At 39.6% G+C, this 21,901-nt stretch overlaps 1 protein-coding gene across 2 annotated transcripts in view; it reads right to left on the reverse strand.

Annotated features, from left to right (window-relative positions):
- Positions 1-5,373: 5,373 nt before the first annotated feature.
- The window catches only part of FAM76A (family with sequence similarity 76 member A), a 31,372-nt gene continuing 14,844 nt past the window's right edge, over positions 5,374-21,901 (reverse strand). The window contains exons 6-9 of one of the 2 annotated variants that reach the window (XM_007120346.4): positions 21,460-21,546; positions 10,947-11,082; positions 8,185-8,286; positions 5,375-7,657 (exon numbers count right to left, since the gene is read on the reverse strand). In XM_007120346.4, the coding sequence (XP_007120408.1) occupies positions 7,571-7,657; positions 8,185-8,286; positions 10,947-11,082; positions 21,460-21,546 (412 nt within the window). In that variant the 3' untranslated portion in view covers positions 5,375-7,570. Of the gene's footprint in view, positions 7,658-8,184; positions 8,287-10,946; positions 11,083-21,459; positions 21,547-21,901 lie in introns of both variants that reach the window. The other variant, XM_007120347.4, reaches the window with a different exon arrangement.

The following is a 21,901-nucleotide window of genomic DNA, read 5'->3' on the forward strand; positions in this document are numbered from 1 at the left end:
TAGGCACGCAGGCTTCAGTAGTTGTGGCACGCGGGCTCCGTAGTTGTGGCACACGGGCTCCGTAGTTGTGGCACACGGGCTCCGTAGTTGTGGCAGACGGGCTTAGTTGCTCCGCGGCATATGGGATCTTCCCGGACCAGGGCTCGAACCCATGTCCCCTGCCTTGGCAGGCGGATTCTTAACCACTGCGCCACCAGGGAAGTCCAGGCTGTGTTCCTTTCTAATCAATTCTCCTCATCCCCAGAAATCACTGCCTGATTTTTATCATTACAGATTAGTTTAGCCTACTCTCAGGCTTCATCAAGAAGGGATCATACGTTATGTATTCTTTAGTGTTGGCTTATTTCAATTAACATAATGTTTTTGAGATTTATCCATGATATTGCATATGTCAGTGGTTTGGTCTTTATTGCTGAGTAGTATTTTATCATATGATCTTACTACAATTTGATTATCCATTCTCTTATTTACGGGCATTTGGATAGTTTCCAGTTCGAAGCTATTATGAAGATGGCCAGAGCAGCATTTATTTTTACAAGTTCCAAACTGGAAACAGCCCAAATGTACATCAACAGTAGGATGGATAAATTGTAGTATCATAGAGCATGAAAATTAATGGCCTACTGCTATGTGGGTGACCTTGTCCAACATGATGTCTAGCAAAAGAAGCAGACAAAAATGAGTACATTCTGTATTATCCCATATTTATTAGGTTCAAAACAAGCAAAATGAATCTATGTTATTAAAATTCAGACTAGCATGTAGTTAGTTTTTTGGTTTGGTTTGGTTTTTTGCCTTGCTGTGCAGCTTACAGGATCTCAGTTCCCCGACCAGGGATTGAACCCGGGCCACGGCAATGAAAACCTGGAATCCTAAGCACTAGGCCACCATGGAACTCTCAGTTTTGAGGAAGAGAGGGAGTGACTAGGAATGGGCACATGAGATGGGCTACGGTGCTGGTAGCAGTCTTTCTTGATCCGGATGGTGATTATATAACTGTGTTTACTTTGTGAAAATTCATCAAGTCATACATTTGTGATGTGTGTCCTCTTCTGTATATATGCTACACTTCAGTAAATACATCTCATATTTTAAACATAAAGTATCATTATCACCAATATGACAAGCTTTCTGGGAAATGTAGGGAAGAGTCAGTGGAGAAATTCAAACAAGTTTGCAAAGTAGACTGTGTTAAAATTAGCACTCATCATATATTGCCAGTGGGAAGGCAAACTTGTACAACCACTTGGAAAAGTTTGTCAGTTTCTTAGAAAATTAAACATAAATTTATCACGCAATCCAGCAATCCCACTGCCAGGTATTTACCCAAGAGAAATGAAAGCACATGTTCATATAAAGATGTGTATGCAAATGTGTTACCTTTATTCATAGTAACCAAAAATTAGAAATAACTCAAATATCCGTCAGCTGCTGAATAGATAAACAAATTGTGGTACATCTATACAATGGAAAGCTTTTCAGCTATAAGAAGGAACAAACTACTGAAACACGGAATAAATTTACTGAGACGTGAAACAACATGGATGAATCTCAAATGCATATGCTAAATGAAAGAAGTCAGACATGAAAGTCTACATACTGTTTGATTCCATTTATATGACATTCTGGAAGAGGCAAGGCTATAAGGATAGAAATCAGATTAATGGTTGCCAGGGGCTGGAGCTGGGGGAGGGAACTGACTGCCAAGGGGCACAAGGGAAGTTTTTGTGCTGATGGAAATGTTCCATGTCTTGATTGTGGTGACTACACAACTGCATACATCCATCAAAATCTTTTTGATCTATACACTGAGAAGGATAAATTTTACCATATGCAAATGATATCTTATTAAACTTAAAAGAAAATTGCACTCTAAGGATCAGTGTAATGAAGTGGCACGCATGAGGTGGGTAATGTGGAGTTGAAGAAAAGATATAAAAGTTGTGGGTTGCATGAATCTGGGGATAAAGTGATCTGGAGATAAAGTAACTTTGGAAGCAAAAAACAAGTGAACATATATGTTCACTCTATTTTGTCACTGTTGTTTTCTCTCTCAAGAAACAGAAAATGTAGATTCTGTGAAGTCTTGCATAATAATAGCTTAAAAAATCGAGTGCATACTATGTGCCAAGCACTGTTCTAGAGACTTCTACATACATTATTTAATCCTCACAACAACCCTAAGTAGAGATGGAACTCACACACAGGCAGTCTGACTTCAGAGCTAACCACAGCCTGACACAGTCTCACTTTTCAAGTAGAGTTGATAATCTGCTTCAGTGACAGCCTGACAAGCACTGGCAAGCAAAGTGGTTATTTGACTCCAGCCATAACTAAGAAATATGAACTCCTTTCCCCCAAATGCCAACTTTCATTCCTGCCTTCAAAATCCAGAGATTCACATAGTTGTTACTCATTCTTATTGGTCAAAGGTCAACGTGGTAGCCAGTCTCCAAGATGGACCCCAGTGGTTCTGCCTCCTGATATGAATGCACATGAGTAGTCCCATTCCACATTGAATAGTGTAATTTTTCAAAAATTTATTTACTTATTTTTGGTTGCATTGGGTCTTTGTTGCTGTGTGCAGGCTTTCTCTAGTTGCAGCGAGCAGGTGTTACTCTTTGTTGCAGTGCGCGGGCTTCTCATTGTGGTGGCTTCTCTCGCTGCGGAGCACAGGCTCTAGGCGCACGGGCTTCAGTAGTTGTGGCATGTAGGCTCAGTAGCTGTGGCTCACGGGCTCTAAGGCGCAGGCTCGGTAGTTGTGGCGCATGGGCTTAGTTGCTCCATGGCTTGTGGGATCTTCCCAGACCAGGACTTGAACCCGTGTGCCCTTCATTGGCAGGCGGATTCTTAACCACCGTGCCACCAGGGAAGTCCAGTGTCAGTAATTTGTCCTCTGTAACCAATAGGGTATTGCAGAAATGATGCAGTGTGACATCCAAAGATAGGCCATGAAAGACATTGCAGCTTCTGCCTTGTGCCTTGTTCTCTTAAATTCGGTTTGGTTCCAAAATCCATTCTCTATGTGGCAGATTATATATATATTTTTAAATAAATTTATTTATTTATTTTTGGCTGCGTTGGGTCTTCGTTGTTGGGTCTTCGTTGCGCGCGCAGGCTTTCTCTAGTTGCAGCGAGCAGGGGCTTCTCTTCGCTGTGGTGCATGGGCTTCTCATTGCAGTGGCTTCTCTTGTTCCGGAGCTCAGGCTCTAGGCGCACGGGCTTCCGTAGTTGTGGAACATGGGCTCAGTAGTTGTGGCTCACGGGCTCTAGAGAGCAGGCTCAGTAGTTGTGGTGCACAGGCCTAGTTGCTCCGTGGCATATGGGATCTTCCCGGACCAGGGCTTGAACCCGTGCCCCTGCATTGGCAGGTGGATACTTAACCACTGTGCCACCAGGGAAGTCCAGCAGATTATATTTTTTAAAATAGCCTCCACAGTAGCTTCCATCCCACATGCTCTTCTACTTTGTCACCCTCTCATTAAGAGAAGGGATCTATGTCCCCTCCCCTTGAGTCTGGGTGGACTCCTGACTGCTTTGACCAATAAAATGCTGCAGAAGTGAGGTAATGTGACCTCTGAGGACAGGTCAGATGATAAAACACAGCTTCAGATTTGTTCACTTGTGCTTGGAGTCTTGATCCACCATGGAAGAAGTCTGATTACCTTGAGGCCACCATGCTGGGGAAGGCAAGGTATACATGGAGGGGCTCTACATAGGTGCTTCAGTCAGCATTACTAGACTTTGTCATCTCAGTCCAGGCACTAGATACACAAGTAAGCAGAGCCTTCAGAGAGATGATTCCAGTTCCAATAAGTTTCCTTCAGCTTTTAAGTCTTCCCAGCTGAGGACCCAGACATTAAGAACAAAGACCAGTCGTCCCCACAGTGCCTTGTCCACATTCTTGATCAACAGAGTTTGTGGGCATATTAAAATGGTTGTTTTAAAACACTAAATTTTGGGGAGTTCCCTAGCGGTCCAGTGGTTAGGACTCAGTGCTTTCACTGCCTTGGTCAGGGAGCTAAGATCCCGCAAGCCCCCGGCACAGCCAAAACAAAAAACAAAACACTTAAATTTGGGGGTAATTTGTCATGCAGGAATAACAACCACAACACTCTGTAGGTCCTGACAGTTTGGACCTTCCCGAAAACGGCCCCTCCCCGCCAATCCTCGAACTGACCGTCAGCTGAAGATAGCTATACTGCAGGTAACATATGGTCTTAAACTGAAAAGGATGCAATCAAAATCCTGCTAAGTTGCTTTTAAGGTTATTTAGAGTGGTTGAAGAACTTCCTGAAGAACTAGATATCTTTCTCTGGTTTATACGATATTCTTCCCCTACAGCGGTTTATACGGCTGTGTAAATGGGTAAATTAAGGTAATTCACACAATAAATGTGGTCATAAACATAACCTACTGTCGTAGTCTGTTTGGGCTGCTATAACAACATATCACAGACTGGGTAGCTTATAAACAACAGAAATTTATTTTTCACATTTTTGGCAGCTGGGAGGTTCAAGATCAAGGGGTCAGCATGGTCGCGTTCTAGTGAGGGCCCTCTTCCAGATTCATAGCTGGCAACTTCTGGCTCTGTCTTCATATGGTAGAAGGGGCAAGGGATATCTCTGGAGCATCCTTTATGAGGGCACTAATCCCATTCATGAGGGCAGAACCTAAGCTCCTCCTAAAGGCCCCACCTCCTAATACTACCATCTCTAGGCATTAGGATCTCAACATATGAATCTGGCGGAGAGGAGAGGGGCAGTAAACATGCAGACCATAGCACCTATAAAACTATCTTTATTTAGAGAAAATAAGTTGTCATTGCACCTATAGAACAGAATGACCAGGATGTGAGTGATAATGTCTGAAAGGCACCTGTTATTTAGAAACCTACTAGCACCAATGTTTCAAACCAATACATTCCTCTCCTTGAGATGACATCTCAAAAACCTTTCACTCATACCTTATAAAGATTCATCCCGTATTAATTTTGAGTAATAATGGTAAATATAAAATCAAGGAACAATGGTGTTGTCCAATATTCCATTAAATGGGAGCCTCATGAGGAGAGTAACTTTGTCAATTGTCTTCATTGCTGTATCCTCACTGCCTACCGGTGCTTATAACAAAGCAAGCACTTAAACTGAATAAATAAACTCAAAGAAGAAAGAGAATGATTTTATTCTCCGATGGATATAAAACTCCCTATTAGCACTGTTAGGTTTTTAATTGTTTAAATTCTACAAGCAAGACAAACTGACTCTTTTCTAGGTTGAAGGGGATTATGGGATATGTCTATTGGTGAACCAGCAAGAAATAAATGAAAAAAAACCCCAATTATACTTAAGTCAATATGAATTTTTATTAACACACATTTTTCAAAGTCTGTACAAACCAAAACATTCCTGTGTTTTAAAAGGTCCATTATTACAAACATACAAATAAACAAAAGGTGTTACCAAAAGTTAGCTACTCAATTTCATGGTAAAACAGTGTCATGATTTTTAAAAACCAAAATTTCAAGACTGAGGTTTCTTCCTTCCCTTTTTGGAACTTGTGGAAAGTTAGAAAATGTGTGGATTTGCTTTATATTAAATGCCAAGACCTTAAAAAAAGATTTAGTATAAAACTAAATGTGTTTTTACATTGTCACTTCATGTAACAGAATTTCTCAAGTCTTTAAAATTAAAAAAAAAATGACTGTAACTTTTTTCACAATCTTTTCCCCATAGTCAATGTAAATGCATCTGAAAATATTATCTGACAGTTTATCTTTACCTAAAAGTTTCTCATTCAAAAAGTTACAAAACTATTTAGCACTGCCATTTCCCTTGCTTAGAAGGGAAAATTACATCCTCTACTAGAGTGATAGATAAGTAACATGGTCCATTGTTCCTCTTACCAGAAGGAAGCCACTCATTTCCACATCTCTGTCCAATTATGTGCATGGCTCCACTTGTGAGAATGCTCACAAATTAGAAGCATTTGCTCCTAGGAAATGCCTAGCAAGTTAAACTTACTGCTACACTTTTGGTAGACTGAGGTACAAATGTCATCTGCCCTATGATTACCTCAAACTCTAGTACCACCCCCTGCATTAATGATTCCAAGGTAGCTGGTTTTACTGTTTCATGGCACACTACACATCTCTAGTTCCTTTCACAAACATCATCTAGAGGACCTGAGAGTACGGCTAGAAATGCAAATCTATCCTCTCACCTGGAAAAGAGAATCCATGTGCCTATTGGGTCAAGAAGGGAAAACAGGACACAGTTCAGGCTGCGGCCAAGCTGCTTTTGAGAAGCACCTGTTTTCAACACATTTCCATTAAAGGCAGGGAGTGTACAGGCTGGGGTGGGTGAGGAGGAGTGGGGAAAAGGTACAGTGATATCATTCTCCCAGTAGGACTTACAGTCCATACTTGAGCAGCTCATACTAACCTCCAAAATGCTCTGTAGTCTGAATATTACCCCATTTTGAATCATGTAAAAAAAAAAGTTACCTGAAAACGGCCCAGTATGACAACTGATATAAGTAAAGGGCATTTTTTTAAAAAGAGGTGGCAGTGTGAGAATTTAACATCAGTCACATAAAACAATCAAGAAAGGGGTGGGGGAGAGAAGTGTCCAGTACAACCTGGACAACCCTTCTTTCTGCCTTTACTTAGAAAGACAGACTGTCCAAATCTTTGCTACCTCCCTTAAGTATCTTCTTACATGGTCTTCCAAGAAATCCTCCAAAAGGCACTTAACTCCACACTTACATATTGAATTGTTTCACCTTAGCAATCAGTTTTTAAGACTCCAAGGTAACAAGAAAGAAAAGATCTGATTCTTTTACTAAACGCTAGAGAGTAGGACTTTTTTTTAAGAGGCATCACTTTTACAAGAAGAACAAGCTAGGCTACCATTACTCCTTTATCAAGAAAAAGTTTCTTTTTTTAAAAAATAAATAAAACTCTGGCTATACATAGTACAAAGTTCATACATAATATACCTGGAAAAAAACCCAAGAGTATACCCTGAAGCAAAAGGTTTACTGGAGAGAAAAATTCTCTTCCACTGTACCAAGTCTTAAGGTGGCAGTTTTCAAAGTTCAGAGGGTGGCAGTGATATGTAATTAATGCCAACTATTTGCTCATGGGTACGGCAGGATGCAATGATGGACAAAAAAAAAAACAACCATTCTGCACATACACTGAGCAGTGACCATCACACACACATATAAAAGTAACAAAAGAGAGACAGACAGAGAGACAGTAGTACTGAGAGAAGGGTTGGGGGAAGAGAGGGGAGTGAGGGAGAGTGTGAGAGAGTGAAAGAGAGAGAGAGAGAGAGAGAGAGAGAGAGAGAGAGAGAGAGAGCCTGAAACCCCAAACATTCAAGCATGCAGTCATAACATAGCACAAACCAGGTGTTTCCACTCAGCCCCAATGCAATCGCACAAAGAAGGATAACTATAGTAAAATAGAGATTTCTTAAGAAAGCTTGCAATTCCCAGAGAACAGCTACATTGCCACCCTAACCCAGGAATCAATTGCTATTGCCAGGAGTGTCCTTGTGGTCTCTCATGGAGAGGTTATAGCTCCTGACTTCTCTGACTTCTTGCTCTTGGACAAGGCAGCTGCCTGCTTCAGGAGCTCTCGGTTTTTGGCCTTAAAAAAAAAAAAAAAAAATCAGTGCACACAAGACGTTTTAGCAGGATAGGCTATGTTTTTCATGCAGATGCTAAGGGAGACAATGCAGAGGTCAGGAAGAGGTGAACAAATTCTAGAGGCAGAAAACAACAGAAAGCTCTAGGGTTTGGTTCAGAGGGAAGAAAGTATTTGCTGGAGATTAATCAGTGTACTTCACTCTCCTGGGATCCACTATTACAAAAGGATGCTTTATGTAACACAAATGAACCATGGAGTGCCTTAATGTGCTGGATAAACAGAATTTACAATTCAGACATCTGGAATCACATCTGGTTTATCCAAAAATCAAAGAACACATTTATTAATTCTACTGTTTCTGAGGGAAAAAGATCAGAACACATCCAAGAGAAAATATTAAAAGACATCTATAAGGTGGATTGATGTGATTTGTCAATTCTCTGAGAAAAAAGAAATCTAAGAGATGATCACTTAAAATACCATCACCTAAATAAACCAGAGTTACCATATTAAATAGGCAGAGTCACCTGCAATTGTTCTGTAACTTCTTTGTGGGTTTTCTCCATCTGGTTCATTTTGGCTCTCATCTGAGATTCTTGGTATTGAAAATCAGCCTTCAGCTCTGTGATCTGAGGGAAAAAAAGGCAGAGTGACCAGAAGAAATCTCTGTGCAATGAAAAACGTTTTGGTACCAGAGCGCTAAATGGTCCCCCAAATTAATGAAATCCAGGGCTCTCCTAAAGATTCATACCTAGATCAAAGCCAAGGAACTGTGTATCCTATTTTTCCTAATGATTTCCTGAAAATTACACAAAATCCTGAAATAGCATGTTTGATACTTAACCACTTACTAGAAGGTTTTAGATATTTCATGTATTTAATATATGCAATAATCTTTCAAATACCTCCAAATAAATCAGTGTTTATAACAAATATGACTGACAGTTTGAGAGAAGCCATGAGAATAACAGCTGCTGCCATTTACCGAATTTTTACCTTGTTCCAGGCAAACTGTTTGATTATATTATTTCATTCAATCCTATGATAACCCTGTGGGAGAGTAATGTTATTCCTCCCATTTTATAGATGGGAACATCAAAGGCTTAGAAAGGGTTAAGTAAAGTGGCCAAGATCATACATGTTAGCAAGTAGCAGAGCTAGAATTCAAACTCCAGGCCTTCTTCTATTGACTATGCTATTCAAGGAACACAGAGAAGAGGTATCTAAGTCAGAGAAGTGATGTGTGAGCTGAGTTTTGAGGTACAAGCAGCAACTGGCACATGAGGTAAGGAAGAGGGCATCCAAGCAAAGGGAACAGTATGGGCACAGGCAGAATGCGAGATAATTGAGAGCGTGTTCAAATGACTGATGAGAGCGTCAGAAGATGAGGCTACTGATAGGCAGGCATGATGTGGAAGAGCCTGTGTTCCAACCCAAGAGTGTGACCTTGATCCTGAAAGTTATGGAAAATAATCTACTACTTGTTTTTGCTCCTTCTAAAACCCTAACTTTCTGGGAATTCCCTGGTGGTCCAGTGGTTAGGACTCAGCGCTTTCACTGCCCTGGTCCAGGTTCAATCCCTGATGAGGGAACTAAAATCCCGCAACTGCAAAGCACTAGAAACAAGTGTTCATTTTGTCTCTATTTTGCAAAAATCCTTTTATGTGTCATTCTGATCTAGTTCATGAAGAAAATATACTTGGGTCTGCTTTCATCTGACAGTCACGTAGTAAATTGGAAAGAATATTGGTCTCTTCCCATGAATCTCCACCTTACTGTCAGAGTAGAAACATAGCACAGTAGAAACAGTAGGGTCAGAAAGATTTGGGTTCATTCCTTTGTTCTGCCATTTATCAGCTGTGTGATTCGGACATTTAATTTGGTCGTTTAACCCTCTTGGGTCCACTTCCTCATCTGTAAGATGAGGTGGAAATCAGATGCAAAGAATGTACGTAAAGATTTTAACATTATAAATGTCTTTGTTAGCCATTCAGAATGAATCATAGCATTCCGAACACAGTGCAAAACAACATACAGCCTCCGGAAGAGAACAGAGCTAGAGGAAGGGACTGGAACCCTAAGGGGAAAAATAGTGAAGGTACTGCTCACCTATGAAATGATGATAATAATGATTCCTACCTCAAAGTGTTGTTATGGGGATAAATGAGTTAATATATATAAGCACTTAGAATGGGGTCAGGCACACAGTAAGCATCCAAAAAAGTTAGCTATTATTTTTATTGTTATTAAAATATTAAGGCAAAAATGAGATATTCTCTAACAATCTGAAAATAAGAAACAATAGATATGAATCAGAACGAGGACATAAAAAATTCCCCTAAAGAGGGGGAGATGACTCTTAGACCAGAATAAGGCTTTACTGAAGATATTAATGAACTCAAAGAGTAAGTCACTCAGGAAGGGAGTTATCAGCAATAGAAACAAAGTGATGTAGTCACAGAGGAAGGCCTACGTGAACACTGTCCAGGAAGGAGAGAGACCTGGTCCACATATTTTGAGTATTACTGTCCCCTGGACACAGCCATCCCAATAACAGAGACGGAGGCATCAGGTTCCCCTAGCCTGAGAGCACTAAAAATTCCAATTATGTAACTACGTCCTCTTGTCCCAACTCCATGCTCATTCAGCACCCTCTGATTACAAGCTTCCTAGACAGCTTATGCTAAGAAGAGTAGTACTCTGCTATATTAAGAGGCAGACATTATAGTTGTGAATTAAGAGGCAGACATTATAGTTTTATACATCATCTCTGTAAGCTTGGTCAACATCGGTCCTCCCTTAGAAGTGGAAGCTTCCTCCAAATGCAAGAAAGAAAAATCAACTTTTGGGACTTCCCTGGTGGCACAGTGGTTAAGAATCCGCCTGCCAATGCAGGGGACATGGGTTCGAGCCCTGGTCCGGGAAGATCCCACGTGCCACGGAGCAACTAAGCCCGTGCGCCACAACTACTGAGTCTGCATTCTAGAGCCCGCGAGCCACAACTACTGAGTCCATATGCCACAACTACTGAAGCCCATGTGCAAGAGAGAAACCACGCAACAAGAGAGAAGCCACCGCAATGAGAAGCCCATGTACCACAACAAAGAGTAGACCCCGCTCACCGCAACTAGAGAAAGCCCGCGTGCAGCAACGAAGACCCAATGCAGCCAAAGATAAATAAATAAATTTATAAAAAACAAAAACAAAAAAACAGTTAGCATCATGCCCTGCACCACATATCTCACCCGCCTGTCTCATTCTGACCTGAGAAGCACTAACTAAACAGTACCTTCTTCTCTTTCTCTAAAATCATTTGATCCTTTTGATGCAGCATCTTCTTCAGAGTGGCTACTTCTTCCTTCAGTTGGGCAATGATGACAAAGTGGTCAGTGCCTGGTGAGTCCAGAGCCAGGTCTGGGGAAAAGCTGAGTGGAAAAATGGAGGGGGAAAAAATCAGTTGGATTGATAAACTTTTTTCTACCTGAGTTCACATCGCAGGCCACCTGACTGCAAGTGCAAGAGCAGGAGCAACTACTTCAATTCCCAGCATCAAGCAAAATACACACCTGACTTGAGAGTGTTTGCTAAACTGCACAGGCAAGGTGGCCATCAGATAACTCTATCAACCAAAGCCACAACCCACAGCATTCCTGCAGCATCTTTGCTCACATTCAGGACTAAAATAAATGCCTTCTCACAGGAGCCAAGGATATTCTGTTCCAGGTTCATTGAAGATCTCCGTTTATTTATGGGTGAGAGTCAGAATTTTTTTGTGATTAGATAATTTCCCTAGAATCTGGATAAATTATCAATTGTCAGTTCATGCATTTTTCTTTAAAGCTTCCCATAGAGTTTTTGACTCTTTGTTTTCTGCTCCAAAGGCCATGATGTGGTGCAGCTGCTGTGTTCTGCCCCAGGAGCAGTCAGTCTTTTTAAAAAGTGATAGAAAGAAGATGAAATTAATAGGAAAGAAGCCAACTTCCCCCACTACAACTGGCCTGTTCATTGTCACTTCCAATATCAAGAATTCTGCGATATTTAGTCAGGAAAAGAACAAAGAGGTGGCAAACTGCAAAGTCACACCACAACCTGGGGTTTTCAACAGATTCCTCCCAGTAATAGCCTCTGAGCACTACATTTTGTCAAAGTGCCAGCCAGGTGAACTCCATCCTTTTAGTAGAGTCTCTTAACCAGGACAAGTTTCAGGGAATCTGTAAAGCTCTGAAATTGTATGTACAATTCTATGTATACATACAATGGATGGTTTCTAGGGTGAGGATCCATAGCTTTCTAAGGCTGGTCAGAGGTGTCTTAGACCCAAACAAGTTAAGGAATCACTGCCAAGAGAGTCAAATCCTGCCCTTCTCTACAGACTTCCCAAAGGAAGCTCTTTACTTTTCCCAGGGCAACCTTTAAAGTAAAACACAAACCTGTTTTTCCTAACAGATACTGCAATACTGATTCCCAACTCCCTATATCAATATAGCAACTACTCTAGATACCCCTTGCTGTTGGTTCTTTCCTACATCTTAAACAACATCTAATAACTAGTAATTCTCTACGCAGGTAGAAACTCCAAATAACAAGGTGAACCACTGGACAAACTTCCTCATATTTACCAACTCAAACATTTCTATGGCTAGAATGGGAAGACACACTCCATTGATAAGAATATTCCCCCTCAGTCTACACGAAGCATATGAGAAGAATGTCAGAGGAAGAATGGATCACTGCTTTTCTAACTGATAAACATGGAGAATTACTGGGTAACAAAAAGTAAATGTAAAATAATAAAACAAGGCATGCAGGAGAAAATATTGACAGGACCCATCACTGTCTCCACCGGTGTTCATGCTCACCAAGGGACTGTCTTCCCTCAACCCAACAGAATCTAGGTAAACCCACAACCAGAGCAACAAATGAAATGGAGTAATGGGCTAGTATAAATAACTTCTTATTGTCCTCACAGCTCCTAATACTCTGCTCTACCTGCTTCTTCTTTTTTTTAACTGAAATATAGTTGACGTACAATATTATGTTAGTTTCATACATAATGAATTGATATTTGCATATATCATGATCACTGTAAGTCTAGTAAACATCTGTCCCCATATAACATTATTATATTATTGACCATATTCTTCATGCTGTATATTACATCCCCGTGACTTACTGATTATATAACTGGAGGTCTATACCTCTTAATCTCCTTCAACCTATTTTGCCCATCCCCCACCCCCACCCTTCTGACAACTACCTGTTTGTTCTCCGTACCTACGAGCATGTTTTCATTTTGCTTTGTTTTGTTTTTTAGATTCACATATACGTGAGATCATGCAGTACTGGTCTTTCTCCAACTTATTTCGTTTAGCATAATACCCTCTAGACCCATCCATGTTGCTGCAAACAGCAAGATTTCATTTTTTATGGATGAGTAATATCCCACTGTGTGTGTGTGTGTATACACACACACACACACACACACACACACACACACACACACACATCATAGCTTCTTTATCCATTTGTCTATCAATGGCCACTTAGGTTGCTTTCATTATCTTGGCTATTGCAACTAATGCTACAATGAACAATGGGGTGTATATATCTTTTTGAATTAGTATTTTTGTTTTCTTTGGATAAATACTTAGAAGTGAAATTGCTGGATCATATGGCAGTATTATTTTTATTTTTATTTATTTATTTTTTTAACATCTTTATTGGAGTATAATTGCTTTACAATGGTGTGTTAGTTCCTGCTTTATAACAAAGTAAATCAGTTATACATATACATATGTTTCCATATCTCTTCCCTCTTGCGTCTCCCTCCCTCCCACCCTCCCTATCCCACCCCTCTATTTTCTCCACACCCTCATCAACATTCGTTGTTTGTTGTCTTTTTGACAGCCATTCTGACAGGTGTGAGGCGGTATCTCATTGTGGTTTTGATTTGCATTTTCCTGATGATTAGTGATGTTGAACATTTTTTCATGTGACTGTAGGCCATCTGTATGTCTTCTTTGGAAAAACGTCTATTCAGGCCCTCTGCCCATTTTTTTTTGATAAACTTTGTTTATGGCTGCACTGGGTCTTCGTTGCTGCGTGGGGCTTTCTCTAGTTGTGTTAAGCGGGGGCTACTCTTAGTTGCGGTACGTGGGCTTCTCATTGTGGTGGCTTTTCTTGCTGTGGAGCACGGGCTCTGTGGCAGGCAGGCTTCAGTAGTCGTGGCACACGGGCTCAGTAGTTGTGGTTCGCAGGCTCTGGAGTGCAGGTTCAGTAGTTGAGGCGCACGGGCTTAGTTGCTGCGCGGCATGTGGGATCTTGTTGGACCAGGGCTTGAACCCATGTCCCCTGCATTGCCAGGCTGATTCTTAACCACTGTGCCACCAGGGAAGTTCCCTCTGCCCATTTTTAAATAGAACTGTTTGCTTTTTTGATGTTGAGATATATGAATTTTTTGTACATTTTGGATATTAACCCCTTATCGGATATATCGTTTGCAAATATCTTCTCCCATTCAGTGGGTTGCCTTTTCATCTTATGGATAGTTCCCTTCATTGTGCAAAAGCTTTTTAGTCTGAGGTAGTCCTATTTGTTTACTTTTGCTTTTGTTTCCCTTGCCTGAGGATACATATCCAAAAAACATTGCTAAGATCAATGTCAAAGAGCATACTGTCAATGTTTTCTTCTAGGAGTTTAATGCTTTCAGGTCTTACATTTAAGTCTTTAATCTACTTTGAGTTATGTTTGTAAGCAGTGTGAGAAAGTAGTCCAGTTTGATTCTTTTGCATGTAGCTGTCTAATTTTCCCAATACCATTTAGTGAAAAGGCTGTCTTTTCCCCACTGTATATTCTTGCCTCTTTTGTTGTAGATTAATTGCTCATATAAGTGTGGGTTTATTTCTGGGCTCTCTATTCTGTTCCATCAGTCCATGTGTCTGTTTTTGTGCCAATACCATACTGTTTTGATTACTGCAGATTTGTAGTACAGTTTGAAATCAGAAAGCGTGACACCTCCAACTTTGTTCTTCATTCTCAAGATTGCTTTGGCTCTACCTGCTTCTTGAGGGAGGATTCTTCCTATACCAATAAATCGTTGACAAAACTAGTTGTGTCTTTCCTGTGTTAGGTCCTGACCTCTCTAACTCTGTAACTCCTGATTAATAAGAACTGCTGGGTATCAAAATGAAAAAAGATGGCTAGGTTACCAAGGCAGAAAATCAAATCCAGTCTCTTTCTAAATACCTCCAAAGACAGGGAACTCACTATTTCTCCATGAAGCGTCTTGTCTTTTCCAAAAGCTTAAAAGAACATCTCTCCTCAGGTTGAGCCAAAACCTGCCTCCCTATCAGTCCCATCCATTAGTCCTGGGTCTGTCCTCAAAGGCCACACAGAGTAAGTCTAATCTTTCAGGCATATTTCAGAGGGAGAATAAAATAAAACTATAAGGAAAGGAAAAGAATGTCCTTTAGAAACAATAAGCCACAAGGTGTGCCTGGAGGTCACCCACTGCTTTTATTGCCCATAGAACAATAAACAAATATGATCAAAAAGTGCATTTCTCAGGGAAGCAAAGCTAGAAATGAACTCAGATTTTCTTCAAATTGAAGAGTTTTTGTTACAATTTCAACAAACTATAAAATATTGAGATGGAGGCTGTGAATTTTATAGGATACTAAAAAATAACAAGACTAAGGCATTTTATAAGTATAAAACCATGAGAAAAATGGTTTTATTTTTTAAAAAACCCCTGAAGTAATGGGTTCTCTCTGTATGATATGGAAGGCTAATGAATAAAGAAAAAGAAGAGAAAAAATAATCAAATATTCCTCGATATTTAAAAAATAAATAAGAGGACTTCCCTGATGGTCCAGTGGTTATGCCTCCACACTTCCACCGCAGGGGGCGCGGGTTCAATCCCTGGTTGGGGAACTAAGATCTCAAATGCCGTGCAGTGCGGCCAAAAAAAAAAAAAAAAAAAAAACAAAACAGAGGAGAATACGGTAGTATAGAATAGAAAGGTCAATGGAAAACTGTTAGAGAGCACCCTGCAGAAGACATGAAGGGATAAAAATGAAAGAATAAAAGCATAAATTTAAAAGTATATGGATATTACATGTGGCTGATTCACTTTGCTGTACAGCAGAAACTAATACAACATTGTAAAGCAACTACACTCCAATAAAAAAAAAGTATATGGATATTTTAAGAGTGGGACAAGCAAAGTGGATTGTGATTAATTAAAAACTGAGAGGCAGTCACAATAGATAGTTAAGAAACAAAACTGGTAACATTTACTACAGAACTGAATTCAAAATGGATACTCAGGAAAAAATTTTTGGTTTGCATGACATTAAAAAAAGGACTGTTAAAAAAAAGTCTGTCAGAATGTTTTCAAAGTGAAGGAAAAGCAAGGGAAAAAACCACAAAAAGTAAAAAGAAAAGGAAAAATGTAATTTACCTTGTATATGAACTTTTAAAAGACAGAAATGCAAACAAGTGGAATAGATTGTTAAGACTGCTAATGCAGGAACATTCAAATGGAACTTCTATATGTATGAAAATAATTTTTTTGGCAGCAGAAAAAATTTTTCCAAATTTTCAAGTTATTAGAATAAGTTATTTTTTTAATTACCATGTACATTTAAAGAAAAAATTATTTTTAAAGATCTTTCCCAGAGGACATTATGAAAGACCATGCACCTAAATTAAGGATCGGCATCCTACTTGAGGAAAACTATCATTGCTGGTAACCGGATGCAATAAAACACTGAGCAGAAAGTTTAAGTCTTTGGCTTGGTGTATCCATAGCAATAGTCAGCAAGAATAGTGGCAGTATCTCAAGAACAAAATGAGCTAATAGAAGGCAAACTTTAAGGACTGTTGGTTAAACTAAAAGTTAAACTAAATGAGCTTTTTCCAGGTCATTCAAACATAGCCTGCAGCTATTTTACGTTTGGTAGTGTATATATGTCCATGCCACTCTCTCACTCTGTCACAGCTTACCCTTCCCCCTCCCCATATCCTCAAGTCCATTCTCTAGTAGGTCTGTGTCTATTCCCGTCTTACCCCTAGGTTCTTCATAAACTTTTTTTTTTCTTAGATTCCATATATATGTGTTAGCATACGGCATTTGTTTTCCTCTTTCAGACTTACTTCACTCTGTATGACAGACTCTAGGTCCATCCACCTCACTACAAATAACTCAATTTCGTTTCTTTTTATGGCTGAGTATGGATAAAGAAGATGTGGCACATATATACAATGGAATATTACTCAAGCTGTACTATTTTTAAGTCTTTGAGGAACCTCCATACTAGTGGCTGCACCAACTTACAATCCCACCAACAGTGCACAAGGGTTCTATTTTCTCCACACCCTCATCAACATTCGTTGTTTGTTGTCTTTTTGACAGCCATTCTGACAGGTGTGAGGCGGTATCTCATTGTGGTTTTGATTTGCATTTTCCTGATGATTAGTGATGTTGAACATTTTTTCATGTGACTGTAGGCCATCTGTATGTCTTCTTTGGAAAAACGTCTATTCAGGCCCTCTGCCCATTTTTTTTTTTTTTGATAAACTTTGTTTATGGCTGCACTGGGTCTTCGTTGCTGCGTGGGGCTTTCTCTAGTTGTGTTAAGCGGGGGCTACTCTTAGTTGCGGTACGTGGGCTTCTCATTGTGGTGGCTTTTCTTGCTGTGGAGCACGGGCTCTGTGGCAGGCAGGCTTCAGTAGTCGTGGCACACGGGCTCAGTAGTTGTGGTTCGCAGGCTCTGGAGTGCAGGTTCAGTAGTTGAGGCGCACGGGCTTAGTTGCTGCGCGGCATGTGGGATCTTGTTGGACCAGGGCTTGAACCCATGTCCCCTGCATTGCCAGGCTGATTCTTAACCACTGTGCCACCAGGGAAGTTCCCTCTGCCCATTTTTAAATAGAACTGTTTGCTTTTTTGATGTTGAGATATATGAATTTTTTGTACATTTTGGATATTAACCCCTTATCGGATATATCGTTTGCAAATATCTTCTCCCATTCAGTGGGTTGCCTTTTCATCTTATGGATAGTTCCCTTCATTGTGCAAAAGCTTTTTAGTCTGAGGTAGTCCTATTTGTTTACTTTTGCTTTTGTTTCCCTTGCCTGAGGATACATATCCAAAAAACATTGCTAAGATCAATGTCAAAGAGCATACTGTCAATGTTTTCTTCTAGGAGTTTAATGCTTTCAGGTCTTACATTTAAGTCTTTAATCTACTTTGAGTTATGTTTGTAAGCAGTGTGAGAAAGTAGTCCAGTTTGATTCTTTTGCATGTAGCTGTCTAATTTTCCCAATACCATTTAGTGAAAAGGCTGTCTTTTCCCCACTGTATATTCTTGCCTCTTTTGTTGTAGATTAATTGCTCATATAAGTGTGGGTTTATTTCTGGGCTCTCTATTCTGTTCCATCAGTCCATGTGTCTGTTTTTGTGCCAATACCATACTGTTTTGATTACTGCAGATTTGTAGTACAGTTTGAAATCAGAAAGCGTGACACCTCCAACTTTGTTCTTCATTCTCAAGATTGCTTTGGCTCTACCTGCTTCTTGAGGGAGGATTCTTCCTATACCAATAAATCGTTGACAAAACTAGTTGTGTCTTTCCTGTGTTAGGTCCTGACCTCTCTAACTCTGTAACTCCTGATTAATAAGAACTGCTGGGTATCAAAATGAAAAAAGATGGCTAGGTTACCAAGGCAGAAAATCAAATCCAGTCTCTTTCTAAATACCTCCAAAGACAGGGAACTCACTATTTCTCCATGAAGCGTCTTGTCTTTTCCAAAAGCTTAAAAGAACATCTCTCCTCAGGTTGAGCCAAAACCTGCCTCCCTATCAGTCCCATCCATTAGTCCTGGGTCTGTCCTCAAAGGCCACACAGAGTAAGTCTAATCTTTCAGGCATATTTCAGAGGGAGAATAAAATAAAACTATAAGGAAAGGAAAAGAATGTCCTTTAGAAACAATAAGCCACAAGGTGTGCCTGGAGGTCACCCACTGCTTTTATTGCCCATAGAACAATAAACAAATATGATCAAAAAGTGCATTTCTCAGGGAAGCAAAGCTAGAAATGAACTCAGATTTTCTTCAAATTGAAGAGTTTTTGTTACAATTTCAACAAACTATAAAATATTGAGATGGAGGCTGTGAATTTTATAGGATACTAAAAAATAACAAGACTAAGGCATTTTATAAGTATAAAACCATGAGAAAAATGGTTTTATTTTTTAAAAAACCCCTGAAGTAATGGGTTCTCTCTGTATGATATGGAAGGCTAATGAATAAAGAAAAAGAAGAGAAAAAATAATCAAATATTCCTCGATATTTAAAAAATAAATAAGAGGACTTCCCTGATGGTCCAGTGGTTATGCCTCCACACTTCCACCGCAGGGGGCGCGGGTTCAATCCCTGGTTGGGGAACTAAGATCTCAAATGCCGTGCAGTGCGGCCAAAAAAAAAAAAAAAAAAAAAACAAAACAGAGGAGAATACGGTAGTATAGAATAGAAAGGTCAATGGAAAACTGTTAGAGAGCACCCTGCAGAAGACATGAAGGGATAAAAATGAAAGAATAAAAGCATAAATTTAAAAGTATATGGATATTACATGTGGCTGATTCACTTTGCTGTACAGCAGAAACTAATACAACATTGTAAAGCAACTACACTCCAATAAAAAAAAAGTATATGGATATTTTAAGAGTGGGACAAGCAAAGTGGATTGTGATTAATTAAAAACTGAGAGGCAGTCACAATAGATAGTTAAGAAACAAAACTGGTAACATTTACTACAGAACTGAATTCAAAATGGATACTCAGGAAAAAATTTTTGGTTTGCATGACATTAAAAAAAGGACTGTTAAAAAAAAGTCTGTCAGAATGTTTTCAAAGTGAAGGAAAAGCAAGGGAAAAAACCACAAAAAGTAAAAAGAAAAGGAAAAATGTAATTTACCTTGTATATGAACTTTTAAAAGACAGAAATGCAAACAAGTGGAATAGATTGTTAAGACTGCTAATGCAGGAACATTCAAATGGAACTTCTATATGTATGAAAATAATTTTTTTGGCAGCAGAAAAAATTTTTCCAAATTTTCAAGTTATTAGAATAAGTTATTTTTTTAATTACCATGTACATTTAAAGAAAAAATTATTTTTAAAGATCTTTCCCAGAGGACATTATGAAAGACCATGCACCTAAATTAAGGATCGGCATCCTACTTGAGGAAAACTATCATTGCTGGTAACCGGATGCAATAAAACACTGAGCAGAAAGTTTAAGTCTTTGGCTTGGTGTATCCATAGCAATAGTCAGCAAGAATAGTGGCAGTATCTCAAGAACAAAATGAGCTAATAGAAGGCAAACTTTAAGGACTGTTGGTTAAACTAAAAGTTAAACTAAATGAGCTTTTTCCAGGTCATTCAAACATAGCCTGCGTCACAAATAGCACAAAACAGAAATGATGCATCTAAAGGCTGTGGGTCTTGGCTTAGGCCTTTATAAAGCAAGGCATTCAGAATGGTTCACTCTTTAAAAAAGTAGTTTTTACAGGATCATGCATACTGGCAGAGGTGATGGGACAATCAGTACCACATCTACTTTCTTCAGAATGGTCAAACTAGCTGCTCAGAGAACAAACAATAAAGCTGACCAGAAAGATGGTCTTTATGGTTCCTTCCCCTACATAATCAGAATATCTAAATTAAGCATTTCTAGAAGGATCAATTCAAGAAGTTTAAAGTCACTAATACTAGCATTAAAAAGACAGCTTGCAGAGTGTCAAATCAAGTTAATGAAAAAGCCAACTTCACAGACGCTGTGTATTCTGCTAAATAAACAAAATTCAGCCCTGGTAAGCCTATATGCTGGTCTGCTCCCATACCCACCACTGCCTGGGAGGGAGAACCGAGAATGGAAGTTTTCAGAATGGAGATGATTCCAAGGATTTTAGGGAAGAGTGTGCCAGGTGGTCTCACTTCAGGATGCCCAGGCCTGGAGGAACAGGAAAACAGGTGGCCCCAAGACTCTGCTGAGAAGCTGCCCACTGCACCAACATGGATGGGGCACTCTGGATATGAGGAGAAAGTAGCTCGTAAGCGAAGCATCACTGAGAAGGAGAGGGGAAAGTGAGGAATAAAAATGCATTCAGAAGGGCTTAAAACGAAACAAAAATATTTAAATGCATCTCCTTCTCTCCTGATCCAGCATCTGCATCGGGCTATCTCTGTTAATGCTAAGGAAGCATGGATTATCCCTCACAGACTGAGCAATACTGCCTTAATTCCAACTTGTCGGGAATTCCCTGGAGGTCCAGTAGTTAAGACTCAGAACTTTCACCGCCGTAGCCCAGATTCAATCCCTGGTCGGGGAACTAAGATCCCACAAGCTGTGCAGTGCGGCCAAAAAAAAAAAAACAATCCCAACTTGTCTCTGCTTTGCCTCTGGAGACCAACTCCTGCCCTGCCTGGAGGAGGCTACAGGCACAGATCACAATAAAAAACATCTAGCTATTGACTTCTTTGAATTCGTGTGAGGAAGTTATTTGTGGATTGCAGAATTCAATTGCTATGAAATCCAGTTATATGTTCTAGACAAGATTAGATTTATAAACAAATATCAGTACTGTTTATTTATAAGATATCAAGTGGCTAGTGTAGCGACCCTGAGAAGTTCATTGACAACCACAGACTAGCTCCATGACACACCCTAAAATGTATTCCTGTTTCAGGAACTGTGTATGCATTTCAAACAGAAACATGCACACACCCTTGAATTGGCTTACCTATCTCCATTGGTTGTGATCGACTCAAACTTGGATTTTTTCTTTGGGATTTCATTTTGAATTGAAGATGTAGAAAGTGTTTTCTGACTTTTAGTGGCAAAAAAAAAAAAAAGAGAGAGAGAGAGATACACACACTTTAGAAATCAAAGATTAATAAAACATCACAATGAAAGTCTTGTCAAATGGGACCAATGTAATACTGTACCCATTCTATGCAAGAGCTAATTATTCTTTTTTTTTCTTTTATTTATTTTACTTAAAAAAATACAGCATAACACAAGGAACACACATGAACCTGTGTTATCACTTAAAGGGGGTAAAGCTTTCAATTCTGAGGTCAGGTGGGGCACGCTGTCCAGGGTGAAACAGACAACAAGCAGAAATGTCCAAGTGGCCTTGATCTAAGATCTAAGAGCTAATTATTCTTGATAATCAAAATCCA

The sequence above is a fragment of the Physeter macrocephalus genome, chromosome 3 (assembly GCF_002837175.3).
Source record: "Physeter macrocephalus isolate SW-GA chromosome 3, ASM283717v5, whole genome shotgun sequence".
NCBI classification, from domain to species: Eukaryota; Metazoa; Chordata; class Mammalia; order Artiodactyla; family Physeteridae; genus Physeter; species Physeter macrocephalus.